This window comes from Hyperolius riggenbachi, chromosome 3 (assembly GCF_040937935.1).
Source record: "Hyperolius riggenbachi isolate aHypRig1 chromosome 3, aHypRig1.pri, whole genome shotgun sequence".
NCBI lineage: Eukaryota > Metazoa > Chordata > Amphibia > Anura > Hyperoliidae > Hyperolius > Hyperolius riggenbachi.
Genome location: NC_090648.1, coordinates 81192902 through 81210292, shown reverse-complemented (window position 1 = coordinate 81210292; position 17391 = coordinate 81192902). Strand labels below are relative to the sequence as shown.

At 42.2% G+C, this 17391-nt stretch overlaps 1 protein-coding gene across 3 annotated transcripts in view; it reads left to right on the top strand.

The window, feature by feature from the left end:
* LOC137561016 (cytokine receptor common subunit beta-like) overlaps positions 1-15562 on the top strand; it is a 127733-nt gene extending 112171 nt beyond the window's left edge. For 2 of the 3 annotated variants that reach the window (XM_068272223.1, XM_068272225.1), the window contains 4 exons: positions 3557-3650; positions 9481-9525; positions 9662-9726; positions 14177-15562. In XM_068272223.1, coding sequence (XP_068128324.1) covers positions 3557-3650; positions 9481-9525; positions 9662-9726; positions 14177-14462 — 490 coding nt within the window. In that variant the 3' untranslated portion in view covers positions 14463-15562. The remainder of the gene's footprint in view (positions 1-3556; positions 3651-9480; positions 9526-9661; positions 9727-14176) is intronic. The other variant, XM_068272224.1, reaches the window with a different exon arrangement.
* Positions 15563-17391: the final 1829 nt, after the last annotated feature.

The following is a 17391-nucleotide window of genomic DNA, read 5'->3' as shown; positions in this document are numbered from 1 at the left end:
ATTTTGCATACATTTTCGCATTTACGCTTATACGTAAATACGGTTTGTAATTTCAATTGATTTCGTATAGTAATTCGTAATTTCGACAAAAATTTCACGTAATTTTTGCGTAATTTCATGCCGAACTTGGTAGTGAATAGCAAAGCCTCCATACATGGTAGTGACACCAAAATTGCTACATATGTGAAGGAGAATATTGGGTACAAGTCAAAAAAATAATTTTCCAAAAAGTCCTTGTAGTTTTTGAGAAAATCGATTTTAAAAATGCAAAGAAAAAATGTTTTTTAAACAAAAAAATGACAGTCTAAAATAAAAACCATTTTTCTTTGCATATTTAAAATCCATTTTCTCAAAAACTATAATGTCTTTTTGAAAAATTATTTTTTTGACTTGTACCCAATATTCTCCTTAAAGGGACACTTAAGTCAAACAAAAAAAAAATGAGTTTTACTCACCTAGGGCTTCCAATAGCCCCCTGCAGCTGTCCGGTACCCTTGCCATCTCTCTCCGATCCTCCTGGCCCCGCCAGCAGCCACTTCCTGTTTCGGTGACAGGAGCTGACAGGCTGGGGACGCGAGTGATTCTTCGCGTTCCCAGACACATTAGCACCCTCTATGCTGCTATATGGTATATGATATATGCTATAGCAGCATAGATGGCGCTATTATGGCCAGGAACGCGAAGAATCACTCGTGTCCCCAGCCTGTCAGCTCCTGTCGAAACAGAAAGTGGCTGCCGGCGGGGCCAGGAGGATCGGAGGGAGACGGCGAGGGCACCGGACAGCAGCAGGGGGCTATCGGAAGCCCCAGGTGAGTAAAACTCATTTTTTTGTTTGACTTAAGTGTCCCTTTAACATGTTTAGCAATTTTGGTAGCAATACCATGTATGCAAACTTTGCTTGTAACCGCTAAATTCGGCACAAAATTTTGCTAAATTGCACTAAAAAATTACTCAAACAACTACGCGAAATTATGAAATATTACTATTTCATACAAAATTTATTACGATTTCTTCTGAAGTTTCACATTACACTTACGATGCGTAAATACGAATTTCGAGGCAAAATTTCGCATAAGCGAAATTTCGACCCACCACTGGGACGTGTATGACTGGCTATTTTTTTTTTTTTTAAACATTTGGAATTCCAAGCATTGAATTTGAACTCAAACTGGAATTATTAACACATTGGCCACAGCTACTTATCAGGTACACTACAGTCTGTCTTGAATGTAGATACCTGTTGAAGAGTTTATGATACAGAGAGAAGACCATAGTCATTAGCTGGGAGTGAGAGCAGTTCCAAGCCACACATACTGACCACATCCTTTAACCTATCTGGCGGTAACCCCGAGTCAGGCTCAGGGTTGGAAATCCACAGGTCAGAGCGGTAACCCCGAGCTAGACTTGTGGTGATCGCCATGAGGTCTCTGCAGAGTATAGCGCGCAGCAGGCATTTTCACTCACCTCCCCGGGGATCCAGACACCAGAAGCCATACTTCATCCTGTGCTCTAAAGCTCTGCATCCCCTTGTGAGATCGCCGCCTGTCATCATGATGACAGATTGCAATCTCACTACAGGGTTACATCAACACCATTTTTAGACCCTAAAATCTGGAAATAATCATAGCGCCAGGGAGGTCAAAGCAAACCCGAGGTGAAATCTAAGTGGAAAAACAGATACATACCTAAGAAGAGTGAGGCCTCTGGATCCTCCAGAGCAGCCTTTCTCAACCAGGGTTCCATAGGACATCGGTGTTCCTTGAGGACTTTGCAGGGTTCTCTGGCATTTTGCCCCTTCGAGGTGAACTACCTAAGCTGGCAGGTTAAAAAAAAAGTTTCAAAATTGCATCCCTAGCTTCTCAATGTCCTCTTCACTCATTTTCTGCCCACCCATTAAGTCTAGCTTCCCTACTTGTTCTTCACTGGTGCAATGGCCATCTGAGTGTAGTGACACAATAGATTGGTGATGAATAAAATGTGGCAAGTGGGATCCCAGAACAAAGGATGTATGTACAGCAGATGCAGAGGAAAGAGAGAAAACCCAAACACTGGGCAACTATAATGGAGAGTGCAATGAAGGAGGCCATGAAATGGGTGACCTGTAAAGGAGAAACATGGAATGGGGACTATTACAATAATAAAATGTTTAACCTCACCCACTATTAATGACCAATCCTAATATTAAATAAATTGCCTCTCCCTCCACTAATTAAGAGGTTCTCTGAGATCCAAAAATTATTTGAAGGGGTTCCTCCAGGGTACAAAGTTAGAGAAAGGCTGCTCCAGAGGCTTCCCATGTCCTCCTTGTCCCCACTGCCTCTCACCTGGACTCTATTTTAGTTTGCAGGCTCACTCTTCTTCATGTATGAGCGCGTCCGCACTATGACTGCACAAGTACGGCCTGCACATAAAAACAAAAGCAAAAAGAGACTGGCCACAATCAGCACTGATTTCAAAAAGTTGCAGAGAGTCTTTATTTTCCTTATGCTCAAAAAGTTACTCCAAATCTCATAAAAACACTAAAAACATATGGCTGGAAGTGGCAGGGGTCAACCACCTTAAACAGCATGCTATCATTCACATCACCACTATGCATCCACGGCCGTGTCTCGCTACACCTTCTGATGGCAGAGCAGAGCACCCCCATGAGTATATTCCTGCAGATTCTTAGTTATGACTTTGAATAATTGTATTCTTACTCCTCCCTTCTGTCCTGGTAGACACACAGTATTGAAATGGTCCCCTGCCACTATTATGATCCTTAAATTGTAATCAATCTTTAATCTGCCTTTATCATTGGGTTACATTTATAATGATAAGAGCAAGTGTGGTCTTATCACCACCTGGCTGATTCACGGGCAAACTGCCCAATATCACTTGCTGCACCTGTGCAAATACGGCTATGCCTGAGCAGTTAGCCAAAGTTGATGAGCAGGTCCATGCTACTGCGCAGGTGGGACCAAACTCGCAGAGCAGCCACAAAGATATATCCGACAAACTCTTGTGGGATACATTCAGGGCGAATTAGGCAATAACGGTGGTGGAAATGTGGGCCGGCACTGCCATAGGCTGTGAATTCTGGCTGCGGCGGTGCTCAGTCAGTAATTTGGGCACCGTCAAAAGTCAGAGCTCAAATTATGATAAAAACAGTATCATTTGGCCAAGTCCATGGCGGCCTGGTTAGAGTATTGTAATTAACGCTGCCGGGACTTTTGCAGGCGTAAGATGAGCAATTTTCCAGTTTCACCTTATGCCCAAACGTATACGTTCAGGGTGTCCATGCGCGGCAACGGTGGAGGAGGGGACATGGGAAGCCTCTGCACTATATGTTTCTATATTTTCACTTATATTATTTCTCAGGTACACATTAAGCCTTGTGGTGCGCTCCACCCATGGCTATGGCCTTCTGGATCTACTTAAACCCCGTGCCTTGTCATTGCCTATGCATGTAATGTGTTTGGTCACAAACATTTTCTGGGGAATGGCATATGCCCGTGATGCTGTAAGTAGTGACATCAGCTTTTCATGTGTCTATTAAGCTGAACTTGCATTTCAGGTATACGACGCAGTGGAATGACAGGATTCCAAACCCGGGCAAGAGCTCCATTATTAATGGCTTTCAGAAGACAAAGGCTAGATTTTCATTAACTGTAAGTATTGAATCATGTAATACAGAACGTATTGTTACATTTTAGGCTAAAGAAGAAAATGCTTAGAAAAGGAGTAAATCCCACGTTTTAAATGCCTGTTTTTTTTTGTTTTTATTTAATATTATTAACCTGTTCTTCATTTGCTTTTCCTCATTAGTTCATGAGAGAACATTAGAAGAGATGTTCTTAGATGAAGAACAGTTGAGTCTCTCATACTTGAAGGTGCCCACTGATGATGTAATATTGATTGTACAATCTTACCACTTACCTGTAATAAGAGGGACTGCCTAAAGTATCCATTCAAAGTACTGTAGATTCACACAGTTCACCCTTCTACTACATTGAATTGGTAAAGTTGTACAATCAAGATTGTATCATTAGTGACTCCTTAGCTCTCCTGCAGCCTAACTTCCTAGTCCTGTAATGAGAACAGTTAAAGTGTATGGGCCTACAAAGAGATAACTCTGTGGTGTACATCTCACATACAAAACAGTAGTTCTAGGTATGGCTGGGTTTGAAGCAAGGCCACGGCCTAGGGCACCAGGAAGCAAGGGGCGGGCAGTGGGCTGGCACAATAAAGCAGTTAAACTGCCAAACAGGTAAACCGCATATGTCACAAACCCAGTCCGTGGCCACCTTGCTTCCACAGAGGCAAGCAGTGGAGCACCCCCCAAGCTCAGCTCAGGACCAGCGAAGTACACAGGACGGGGGAGTACAAGATGAGAGCACAGGACTAGGGGAACAAATGGGACAGGGGCAGCACACGGGACGGGTGTTGCACAGGTCAGGGCAGTTGAGAGGGAGGTAGTATTGGTGTCAGTGGGATAATTTTTTTGACATACAATTTTCTCCAGACACAACCTCAGGAACACAGGCCACAACCTCTGCACCCCTCTTCACCTCCTTTTGCTTTGCCACTTAGTCTACAGTCAGCTATACTTAGCCAGACATGGCATTCTAAATATGCTTATCTGCACTGTTTGGTGAACGTCACACCCAAACCTCCCTTTACAGTCAGTGTGCGCATTTCTCCTACAGACAGGCCTATTTTGGACTTGTGTTCATGAGTTCAATCAGCTCACTATTTTTAGGGGTAATCCCCCTGAAGATTGTTAATCTTCAGAAAATGCTTAGGGTAAAAGAAATGTTAGGAATATTGAAGGGTGCCATTTTTTTATTTATTTATTTTAATTACTTACCTGCCTGTTATGCTGATCTTCCAGCATCTACTGTATGTTACTTTTACCAACCCTAATTCAATATGAAGATTTTTGGTCTATTTATAAACAGTATTGTAATTTCAGCCCACCTTTTTACAATACTACTTTTACAATACCATACTCAGTGGTGATTACATTTTAACAGCTAGTACAGTAATTTATAATACATTGACGATTCCAGGGTTTTATCCAGTTGAATGTAGCAACAGATCTTCAGATGCAATCATTACCTCTCGCTACAAAGCAGATCAGTGTTTAGCCTATAGCATGATATCTGGTGATCTATAGAGTGGTGAGTAACCACTTAGCGGCAAAGTGCCGCATTATAACGTCCTTCTGGAGCCTGTTAATTGCTCCAAGATTTTTTAATGTGTCACTCGCCCCTGCTGGCTGCCATGCACGTATGCTCACCCGTCTGCTGCTTGTGCCCACTGGGACACGGAGATCAGCGATTGGGGAAGGGGAACAAACAAACAATCCCCTAACCAATTGAAATGCCTGGAATGAATGGACATGACCCAGATCAGAAGCCATGTCCATTCATAATGACAGTAAGTAGTAAAAACATGAGTTAGTGTTAAAAAAAAATCAGGATAGTGTTTCTAGTGACAGAAAGTGAAATTAGAAAACACACACAAATAAATATATAATTACAACTAATAAAATGAATCCCTTCCAACGCCTCCCCCCCCCCCCCCCCAACACTTGTAAAAAAAAAAAACTAAAAAAAAACCCCTGCATAAATAGTTGCCTTAGGGACTTTTTTAATATGTATTTTACAAAGGTCTATTAGGGCCCATTCACACCTGTGAGCGGGAATTCCCGCTCATTGCACACCGCTAGCGGTTTTGTAAAAACCGCTACACATTGTAGCTAATGGCAGTGTTCTCACTGCCGCGTTTGCGGTTAGCGTTAACCGCAAATGTGTTGTATGCAGTGGTTTGCCAGCGATTAGCGTTTCGCGTTTAGCGATTGTGATTAGCGTGCAAAGCAACTATTCACATGCAGCAAAGCACGCTAATCGCGATCGATCCAAAACCGCCGCAGTGTCTAGTGATTTTTCCGCGTTAATCATGGGAAAATCACTTCCGCAAAATGCCGGCGGTAATCGCTGGCGTTTTGCGATTATAGGTGTGAATGGGGCCTCACTGTTATTTTACTACATAAGGGCTTGTATTATGGACCAGACGAGAAAGAATTCCAAAAAACTGAAAAATTACACGTATATTTCCAATAAATATATTGTCGCCATACATTGTGATAGGGACATAATTTAAATGGTTTAATGACTGGGACAAACAGGCATATAAAATGTTTGAGTTTTATCCACAGGAGAATGTTTTATTTCAAGACAATAATTGCAGAAAACTGAGAAATAATGAATTTCTATTTTTCCCATTAAAATGCATTTAGAATAAAATAATTCTTAGCAAAATATACTACCCACAGAAAGCCTAATTGGTGGCGAAAAAAATAAGGTATTGATCGTTTTGTTGTGATAAGTATTTATAAAGTTATTGGCAAATAAAAGGGAGGGACACTGACAGGTGAAAATTGCTCTGGTCTGTTAGGGTAAAAACCCCTCGGCGGTGAAGTTGTTAATGTAAACCATCACATTTATTCTTTCCAAAATTCTTCAGGCTCCTACAGATCGAGGAGCAAACATGCAGCTTCACATGCAGAGCTCCAAATAATGGCCTGATGTGTGTTTTGCAGCAAAGAACCACTTCTTCAGAGGCACACACATATATAAAGTCAACCTTAAAGCATCTCATGAATCTGTGATGCTCGTGCAAAAGCTCAAGCATCTCAGATCCATGAGGTGCTTTAAGACAGATCCGTACACAAGCATCACAACTCAATGAGACGCTTTAAGATCTGGAATTGACTGTATATGTTATTTCGTACGTCTCCGAGGAAGCGGCTCTTTGCCGCGAAACATGTCAGGTCGTTATTTGGAGCTCTGCATGTGAAGCTGCATGTTTGTTGCTCGAGCTGTATGAACGTTGACAATTTCGGAAAGAATCAATGTAATGCTTCTTGAATAACATACTAGTTGTTGGCACCATTTGAAATGCCAGTTTGAAATCTTGAAATGGTCTGTTGAATGTTGTACAAAGGGAGAGGAGCATACTTTATACTTGGTGTTTGTATGTTTAATGTAAATGTATACAGTACATATGGTAAATAATAGCACTGCACAACATGCTGTTCTATAACGTATTTCTGGCTAACATAAAAGAGTGACAACCAGACTGAAAACCGCAGATCTTTCTAGCAGATCACCACATTTAAAAATAGGGTGACCTCAAAAATTGGTATTATATCTACCAAAATAAGGGAATTTTTTCTGGCGTCAGCTGAATGATGCCTTTATAAATACGCCCCCATATTATTTACTCCATTAGTGACATGCTTGTTGCTGGTTTGTGACTCAAAGACTAGCATGACAAGCAGTCAACAATAAAAATATTGTTGCACTTCTCCCAGCATAAAAGGACAAATAAGATGTGTGCGTGGGGGGGGAGAGGTTGAGATTTTCTTACCAGGGGATTCTTCCTGCCCCCTCACAGTATCTGAAGTCCCTCAGAATCTTACGGATCCCCTACTTTGTGCCTCTGTCACCCCAACTTAAGTCCGTAAGCCATGGACTGTAGTACATGTGCTGTCCCGGCCGCACGCCTCCTCGATCGTGCTCCTGTAGTCACAGTTGCAAGTCTTAATGAACTGCGCATATGCAGAACGCTCCGAGCCACAAGAGTGAGTTCAAAGAGCCACACGGCCAGAACAGCACATGCTCCATAGTCTGCAGCCTGACAACATTAGCAAAAGACCAAACAGGTATAGACCAGAGGCGCCAAAAGTATAAAAACAATTATTAAAAGTTCTAAAATGCTTAGGAGGCAGTGGTGGACTTACCTCCTGCAAGCAGACCCAAGAGGCTGTATAATTCAACAAAGTGTTTATTGGGTATACTCCAGGGGGATTTCGCAACGCGTTTCACAGGCTTTGCACCCGCTTCCTCAGGCAATAAACATTAGGAGCATACATCAGCATTTGGTCAGGGACACACTAGGCGCCGAGTGTGTCCCTGACCAAATGCTGATGTATGCTCCTAATGTTTATTGCCTGAGGAAGCGGGTGCAAAGCCTGTGAAACGCGTTGCGAAATCCCCCTGGAGTATACCCAATAAACACTTTGTTGAATTATACAGCCTCTTGGGTCTGCTTGCAGGAGGTAAGTCCACCACTGCCTCCTAAGCATTTTAGAACTTTTAATAATTGTTTTTATACTTTTGGCGCCTCTGGTCTATACCTGTTTGGTCATATATATCCACCCTGGTGGAGGGGGATACCCCCTGTTTCTACTGTCTACAGAGTGCGACTTCTTAATCCTGAGTGAGGACAGGAGAATCTCCTCACCTGCCTACACAGTGGTTGCCTGGAGGTAACCCTGGTTTGTGAGTATAAAATTTATACTCTTTCAAATACCCACTTGTTTTGAACATATTACACTATTGGGCTCTCGGTTTCTCTTTTAACATTAGCAAAAGGTAAGTGTACCTTTAAAACCACAAGGAGTTTCCAAGGGACCAAATAGTTGTGTGTTGGTGTTCAGAATCGGCATATTGAATTCAGAAATTCAAATTATCCAGAATGCCACACTTTTAGCACCTGAACAAGTGGACAGGGTCATGGGGAGTTCACATACGTATGTGGCTATGTTATTTCCGGCTTGGAAGGAGGAAACACTGGAGTAACATGATGCTCAAGTAAGTGAACTCCCATGAGTGGTGTAGATTTATTTGTAGAATTTTCCTGAAGCTTTTTCACTGTGAGATTGTGGTCTTTTAAAGCCTATTCACAGTTATATTTGTTTGCCCTCATCCATGCTTCTGTTAAAGCAATACTGAAGTGTAAATAAACAAAAAAAAAACCCAGATCCATACCTATGGAGAGGGAAGACTCTGGGTCCTATAGAGCCTTCCTGTTCCTCTTCCGGTCCCCAACCTTCCATCACTGTCACCTCTTGATTCTGCCAACGCGGGAGATTTTTTAAGACTTCAGGAGCCTGAGTGCTTTCTGAAGATGTGAGGCTCCGTACTGCACAGGCACGAGTGTGCGCTTCGAGCGTGCTTGCACGTATGCAGTACTGAGCCATTCTGTCTTCGGGAGCAGATGGGCTCTTAAAGCCTTCCACAGCGGCACAGAACAGTATTCTTCCCATTGAGCGAATACTGCTAACGGGGTGACAACGTTGGAACTAGGGGACAATGAGAGGAACGAGAAGGCTCTATAGAACCCAGAGTCTTCCCTCTCCTTTAGTATCTGTTTTTTTTTTATTTAATTTTTGCTACAGTATTGCTTAAAAAAACTAAAAATATCTACTTGGCTACTGGAGAAAATGTTACCTAAGCAAGAGGATGCTTTGTAAGACATGATTTTATAAATGGGTACATCGTTTTATAGAGTTGTGACGTAGTCCTAGAAAAACTGATTACATTGTGAACTTTGGTAGATGAACTACTATTATTCTGGGCCAGAAATCTGACATTAGGCTCAGGCGCAATAAGGGCAAAACATTCTGATTGATTGTAAATCTCTTTTGAGGTGCGACACTTGATACAGTCCAGCAGAAATCGGTATGGTTGGGAGGTATGTAGTAGTTTTCCTAAATGCCCGAGTAAAGTAAATGCTTTAAATAGTTATTATTTTTTGTTGTTGCCTGTTGTCTGTTTGTATTAGTTAAGTATAGCATTGCATACTTATTTGTATTGTCTCAACTTTACAGAATGGAGCAACAAATTTACAGTATGGAGAACATGTTTATGTGGAACCATGCAACAACGTAGTGATGTAAGTATAGCAGAATATCGCTTTGATAAACCTTCGAACCACTTTACATCTAGAACTATACACAATGCTGCGCTGATATATAACACTGGGGTGACAGTCCTTTTGGTGGTGCGCTGCTCCTTTAAACAAAAATACACATACAACCTCAACAGCTGCACACAGGCAATAACTGCAACCAAGTCTCTTAGTTTGACTCTTAGTAAGTCCTATTAGCCAGACAGTCCGGCAATATTCCTATGTTCAGGTTCCTTGAACTCTGATGGCCTCCGGCAAGATATCACCACCACCACACCCCTCACAGTGGGCACTCACCGCTATTGTATGACCCTCAGCTAGATGGGTCTTCAGCGCTTATGGGGTCAAACCGGTCAAGCATAAGCGACCAGATTTTAGTCACGTACACACATCAAAGGGGCAAGGTGGAGACCACGGGAGGCAGATTGAGTCAGCGCAGCAAGACCGACCCGGCGGCCTACGATTGGTGTAGAGCCCATAAAAACTCTGTGCCCACTACCAAGCCTCATATTTGTAAGTGTACATCTTTTTTTATAATAAATTGGTTTTACAGTATTACGCTATGAGAGCTCTGATTATGTTTTAGAGGTGTTTGTGATCCTGCAACAAGGTTAATAAGCGGACAAGAATCCTGTGTGGCAGGGGGCGGCCTGATGACCCCATAAGCGCTGAAGACCCATCTAGCTGAGGGTCATACAATAGCGGTGAGTGCCCGCTGTGAGGGGTGTGGTGGTGGTGATATCTTGCCGGAGGCCATCAGAGTTCAAGGAACCTGAACATAGGAATATTGCCGGACTGTCTGGCTAATAGGACTTACTAAGAGTCAGACTAAGAGACTTGGTTGCAGTTATTGCCTGTGCGCAGCTGTTGAGGTTGTATGTGCACTTTACATCTAGAGATTGTTTTCACTTTATGGTCCAAAACAGATTAGATGATTTAGCAATTTCCACATTGTTTCAACTATCACTTTTTATGACACGTAAGTGACATGGCCACGCACACACTTTATCTTTTTTACCACCAATTTAACTAGTGGCTTGCAAGTGCTACAGGCTGATTTATTTTAGAATATGTAATATTGTTTCTTATGCGCAATTTTTTCATGCTACCAAATAGCACCCTTAGGCCCGTTCACACTTAATCAGTTGCTCTCAGTTATAACTGAAAGAATTGATTTTCAAAGTAATGCCCATGTTTTCCTATTGCACCTTTCCCACTTAAGGCGTTTTAACTGAAATCTTTTTCACAATGCACTGCTACGGAGAAGAAAAAAAAACGCGTACCAACTGATTAAGTGTAAACGGGGCCTTAGGTGAGGTAGACACGTTAAAATTGCATGTTTTGCCACATAGCATGAAAAAAATGTATCATCCTGTATGTTCGCAAATCCATTTTTCCGCTTTTTGCGCATTAGAAAGAACAGACTTAATTCTGATTATCTATATATATAATAGAGTAAGTGCCTCAACCTTCAAGCAAGAAGAAGAAGAAGTGCCCTGCCCCCAGGGCGTGCCTCAACCTTCAAGCCAGAAGAAGAAGTACTTTGCATGAGAAAATGTATGCATGCTCAAACACCAAGTTTAAGGCCTCTTTTCCACGGACTGTTGAGCTGTGTGCTCAGCAAGCAGTTACCAGGCAGCAGCAAGCAGTTACCAGGCAGCAGCAAGCAGTTACCAGGCAGCAGCAAGCAGTTACCAGGCAGCAGTGAGCATTTGTGAGAGTTTGAGAGGCATTTCACTGCCTATCAACAGTCCATGGAAAAGAGGCTTTACCCTAGCAAGTCTGACTTTGCAAATCTGGCCTTATTGGCTATTCATGAGGCAATGCTCATGCAAATGCATGCACAAACCAATACCACAAAGCGGTCACCCTGCTACATGCTAAATTAGCACTATCCAGGAGCGCCACGGGGAAGATTCCCAATGCCCCCTTTTTATACAACCGGGGGGACCGCAGGGTCCTAGGCTCTCTCACTGCCTGGAAACTTCAGCGGCACCCCGGAGGGGGAGGCTGGGTGGCGCAGACGCCCCCCCCCCCAAGTGTGGCCAGCGCCGGGGAGAGCCGTCTGCACCCACCTCCCAATATTAAAAACAGGCACTTACCTTAACGTCCATTGCGTTCTGCTACATGCGCATTAACTTGGGGGCACCACATGAGAAAAGAGAGAAGCATGGGTCACCCCGAGCTTTAGAGCTCAGGGCTGGCTCACATACAGCACTCGTGGCGCTCCTGGATAGTGCTAATGTAGCATTAACTAATTCCCACAGGGCGATCGCTTTGCGGTATTTGTTTTTGGGCCCTGCATAGTTTGGCATGCGAAAGCAAATGCATATTTGCATGAGCATTGCCTCATGAATAGCCAATTAGGCCGGATTTGCAAAGCCAGACTTGCTAGGGTTAAACTTGGTGTTTGAGCATGCATACATTTTCTCATGGAAAGCCTACTTCTTCTTGCTTCAAGGTTGAGGCATGTACTCCATTAGATAGATAGATAGTTTCGGCGTATGCTACGACGTGGGTTGGCTAGTTTACCTATATTTTGCGTGCATTGCTAATTGTACTGTAGTTTGGCTCAATTACAAAATCAAGCAAAAAAAAATAAATAAATCATGTGCATCGCCTTACGACATAAGAACAAAAATCAGCTGCAATATAATACGCTGGGTGTGGTATACCTACAGTTGTTACAGGGACTACAGTCGGTAAGTACAGTTTACTTCTCCAACCCTGTCCTCAAGGCCCACCAACAGTATGGGCTCGATTCACAAAGCGGTGATAACCCAGTTATCACGCCTAAAAGACTTTAGGCGTGATAACCTTTGCACCACTGAGTTATCACCGATTTTTGCTCTAACTCGCGCGAAGTTTCCGTGCGTACGCGCGTACGTGCGCGCGCAAAGTCCCATAGGGCTTAATGGGAGCTTCGCGCGAAGCGGGGACGCTGCGCGCGCGTGCGCGGTTGCGCGCGCAAAACTTTGCGCGCGGAAAATTCGCACGAGTTGCTTCTTATCATGCCTAAAGTGAGTTTAGGCGTGATAAGGGGCTTTTCACTGGCGTGCAAACACTTTGCACCGCTTTGTGAATCAAGCCCTATGTTTCTCAGGAAGCCACAAACATTTACAGGTGGGATAATTCATGTCTCAGCAGTGGAACCTACGTTTGCGAGCATAATTTGTTCCAGAAGCAGGCTTGTAATCCAACCAAAAGCACTTTTTCATTGAATTTCCCCCTAATTATTAATGGAAACTCAGATGATCAATCCCACAATCCAAAAACATTTATAGAAAAATATTTAAAATAAAGTAGACAGGACACAAAACATTTATATCACACTTTTCTCCTGGTGGACTCAAGGTTCCACTAGGGCACGCTCTATAGGCAGTAGCAGTGTTAGGTAGTCTTGACCAAGGTCTCCTCATTGAATAGCTGAGATTCAAACCCTTGTCTTCTGTGTCAGAGGCAGAGCCCTTAACCAGTACACTTTCCAGCCACCACTTGGAAGTACTGTACTGTATAAAGTAAAAAATGCATACAGTAAAACAAATTGCTGTTTTTGTCAAAGCTACACATCTCCACATCTCATGTCCCTTTTAGTTCTATGTACATTTTTAGATCTGCCTAGTTATACTAGGTCATATATCAAACAACGTTACGTTAGCACCATTAAAAAAAAAATACATAAACTAACCTAATTAGAACTATGATAACTTTCACAAAATATAAGTCAACTTCCAATGGAATCTTGCCACCAAGGACGGATATGTTTATGGTTTGTATATCAAAGGTGCCTGGTGGGAGGTATCATTACATCACTAGGGAAGAGTGAAAATGCCTCTGACGTCGTTAACGCAAAATTGAATATACGATCATTCCTGTGACTTTCCTGAAAAAATTATTGCAAATACATTGAAGTCATTGGCGCCGACAGTGATTATTAGCAAAGCCCTCATATATGCTAGAATCACAGAATTTGCTAAGTATGATAAGGAGAATAAAGGGAACAAGGGGAAAAACATCTTTCAAAAATCGACTTTCTCAACAACTACAAGGTTGTTTCCCCTTTTTTCCTACTGTGTTTATTAACATACCTAGCAAATTTGGTGATTCTATGGGAGCTTTGCTATTAATCACTATCAGCGCCATTGACTTGAATGTATTTGCAAGAATTTTTTCATGCTATTAACCGTTAAAATCTGCAGTATTCTTGAAGACTCTTCTGCTTTGTAAATTGACGATAAGTTTGTGGAAATGTGTAGAGGTGAAAATTAACGTGAAAGTACACCAAATCCATGGCTAGCCAGAAAGGCCCAAATTGCCGCAAAATCAAGCTGAGAAAATTTGCTCGATCATCCATTTACAACACAATGCATTGTCCTATTTCTTGTTGTGATAAACACAGCTTACATCCTTTATCATTTTTCCCTCTTTAATTTAGGTGGACATCATCAACCTCAAAGGATACTGCTCACCTTAAACAAGATGAAGTGTGCACCATTACACCAACCATTGAGCCTGCTCTTGATGATGATCCACAGAGCATTTTTGTTTGTAATCCTTCAGAAAACTATCCAACAGCATCTCTCACAGAAGGATACCAACCTTTCACAGAGGTGATGACTGAACAAGAAAATGAACAAGAATACAGCGACACTGAGGATTCCCAGTTTGCATATTCTGCTTTTGATGGTCCGTATCTCTTTTACAAAAATAGCTCTTCATGACAATACTGAAGAATTTTCAGAACTGTGAGGTTTTCAACATCGTTCTCAATTTCAAAATGAGCTACAAGACAGGCAAAGTAAATTCCTATCTCACTCGCATTAGAGGCGAGAGGATACACATGACACCTTCAGCATGGCCAGAGATTTATCAGTCGCATATATATAGATCTGTAGATATCTGATGAACCACCACTGAAGACAATCTCAACCCGGGGGTTCCTAAGCTAATGGTGGACATGGTTGTGTGTTGTTCAGTAAGAAAAGCATCCACAATGGGATGTGTACTAGGATAAATAAGGCTTGAAACTCAATAACCCTGGATACTGATCTCTGGATAAGAGGCCCTTAACTTTTCTTGGTGTAGTTCAAAGTTGTTGTGAATCACTCTGTGTTTTGATGAGATATGGCTAAAAAAAAGGATTATATAGCAATAAAAAACAAAAATACCACCACGGATTGAGGACAAGAGATAAGACAAGGAGCTACAAAAAGATTTAGTTGCTGGCTGATCTATGCACAGCAGAAACGTCATCATATTATATGGCATAGTGATACTGTCTTACTGTTGAGCTTTCTTTATTACAGCAACAGACCATGGAATAATAATGTTGTACATTGAAGTTTTACAGTCGTTCTAAGTTGCTTAATAACTGTTACTGCCTAATTTAACTATTTATGGTTGGATAAGGAGTCATTCATGTCTGTACATTCCATCCCCTGGTGTTACTTGGATGACTTACTTTGAGGACAAAAAATTGACTAAGTTGCATTTTTGGAGCTGAATTTCTATTTAAGACAGTGCTTGGTTTGTTCTATTGCTTTCTTCCCTCCACCAAAAGGATGGACCTCAACGATATGACCTAGGTGTGCATGTTCAAGGAAGACCTTTTGTAAGGCAGTCTTTCGATGGCAGGATAAAGCAGATACATGCAACTCCAGTATCTAAAGGGAAATGAACTGCTAAAGGATGGGAAGACAATATCATGATGTTCTAGATAGTATTTTATATCTGCATTCTGGTAAAAATTAAAATCTATTTTAGTACTGAGTCTAATGAAAATAATATATATAGAGATATAATAAATTGACTTAAAGGAGAACTCCAGGAAATGTCTTGGGCTGGTTATCAATAATAATATTTGTAATTTATTTATTAATGATATCATTAGAAAACGTCCTTCAGAATGCACAATTCTCTCTAGCTAGCTAGCTAATTCATTTATTTAAATGAGTCAGGAGATAAACAGAAAATGGGGCTCCCCATTGGTCCACAGTCTGGATCAATGACAATCCTCCCTAAGGAGGATTTTTATTGGTCTATTAAGTTGACCAATAAAAAACGTAATCAAACATCAACATCAAATTTGGGTTTGTGAACAGCGAACGCGAACCTCCGCAAATATCCGCAAACATGCGAACCGCTATAGACTTCAAGGGGCAGGCAAATTTTAAAAACTACAGGGACTCTTTCTGGCTACAAAAGTGATGGAAAAGTTGTTTCAAGGGGTCTAACACCTGGACTGTGGCATACCGTAGTTACGTAGTTGACGCTGAGTCGGGTTTTAATTCCTAAAGGGCAGAAATCACATTATTATTGATTTATATAGCGCCAGCATCTTCCGCAGCGCTGTACAATAGCATACAGGGTATAACAGTACAAAGCATACAATACAAACAGTTGATATAAGACAAGAGGGTATAACAGCTAAAACAGTGAACAAATTAACAACATATTTTACACAGAGGTGGGAGGAATGTACACCCCTTACACAGCATTGTGAGACGAAAGGGAAGAGAGCCCTGGCCAAAAGGCCTTACAGTCTAAACATTTAAGGTATTGGACAGTAGGTAAAGGGAAGCTGTGTATGGGGTGGTATAAATAGTGGTTAGTGGGCGGTGTCCTAGGTAGGACAGTATGCTTGCCTGAAGAGGTGAGTTTTCATTCAGATTGCGCCTAAAAATAGTAAGTGTGGGTGAGTGGCGGATGTGTTGAGGGAGTGTCAACACACACTAATTAGTCCACTAGGCTCGGGGATGTGTAGGAATATTTTATGGGGAGTCCTAGTTAGGCGAGAGGTCCATCATTCCTCCAGAATACAGTCCAAGCCAACAATATGCCATACAGGACTCGACCCAAGTAGAGGATATTTATCCAAAGACTTACTTTATTCCATGATGCGAAGGTACAACATACAAATAGCACAACGTTTCGGCAAGAAGCCCTTTCTCAAGCTTCGGCCTGAAACTTTGTGCTATTTGTATGTTGTAACTCCGCATCATGGAATAAAGTAAGTCTTTGGATAAATATCCTCTGTTTGGGTCGAGTCCTGTATGGCATATTGTTGGCTTGAGGGAGAGTGTACCAGAGGAGGGGAGAGGATCGAGAGAAGTCTTGTAAGCGGGAGTGGGAAGACGTGATCAGGGAAGAAGACAGAAGGATATCGTTAGCAGAGCGGAGATTGCGTGTAGGATGGTATCTGGAAATAAGTTGATTAAGATAGGAAGGAACTATGTTGTGGAGAGCTTTGTAGGCGAGAGTAAGGATTTTAAATTGTATCCTTTGTGTAACTGGCAGCCAGTGAAGGGACTGACAGAGGGGGCTTGGGCTGGAGAAGCATGAGGAGAGGTGGATGAGTCGTGCAGCAGAGTTCATAATAGAGTGTAGCGGGGCTAAACGGTTGTCAGGGAGACCGCAGAACAGAGAGTTGCAATAGTCTACTCGGGAAATGATCAGGGCATGCACCAGAAGTTTGGTAGCGTCCTGTGTTAGACATTACATTCAGAACACAGCTATGGGTGCACACAGCTTTGCACAACTATGGGTGTCAGTGAGCTGTGGAGTGTCACACACAGAGAAATGCAATTGTACTATCAGAATACAGTTTAAACTAATGCACTGGAGTGCTACTGTACCTGCAACTGAATAGGG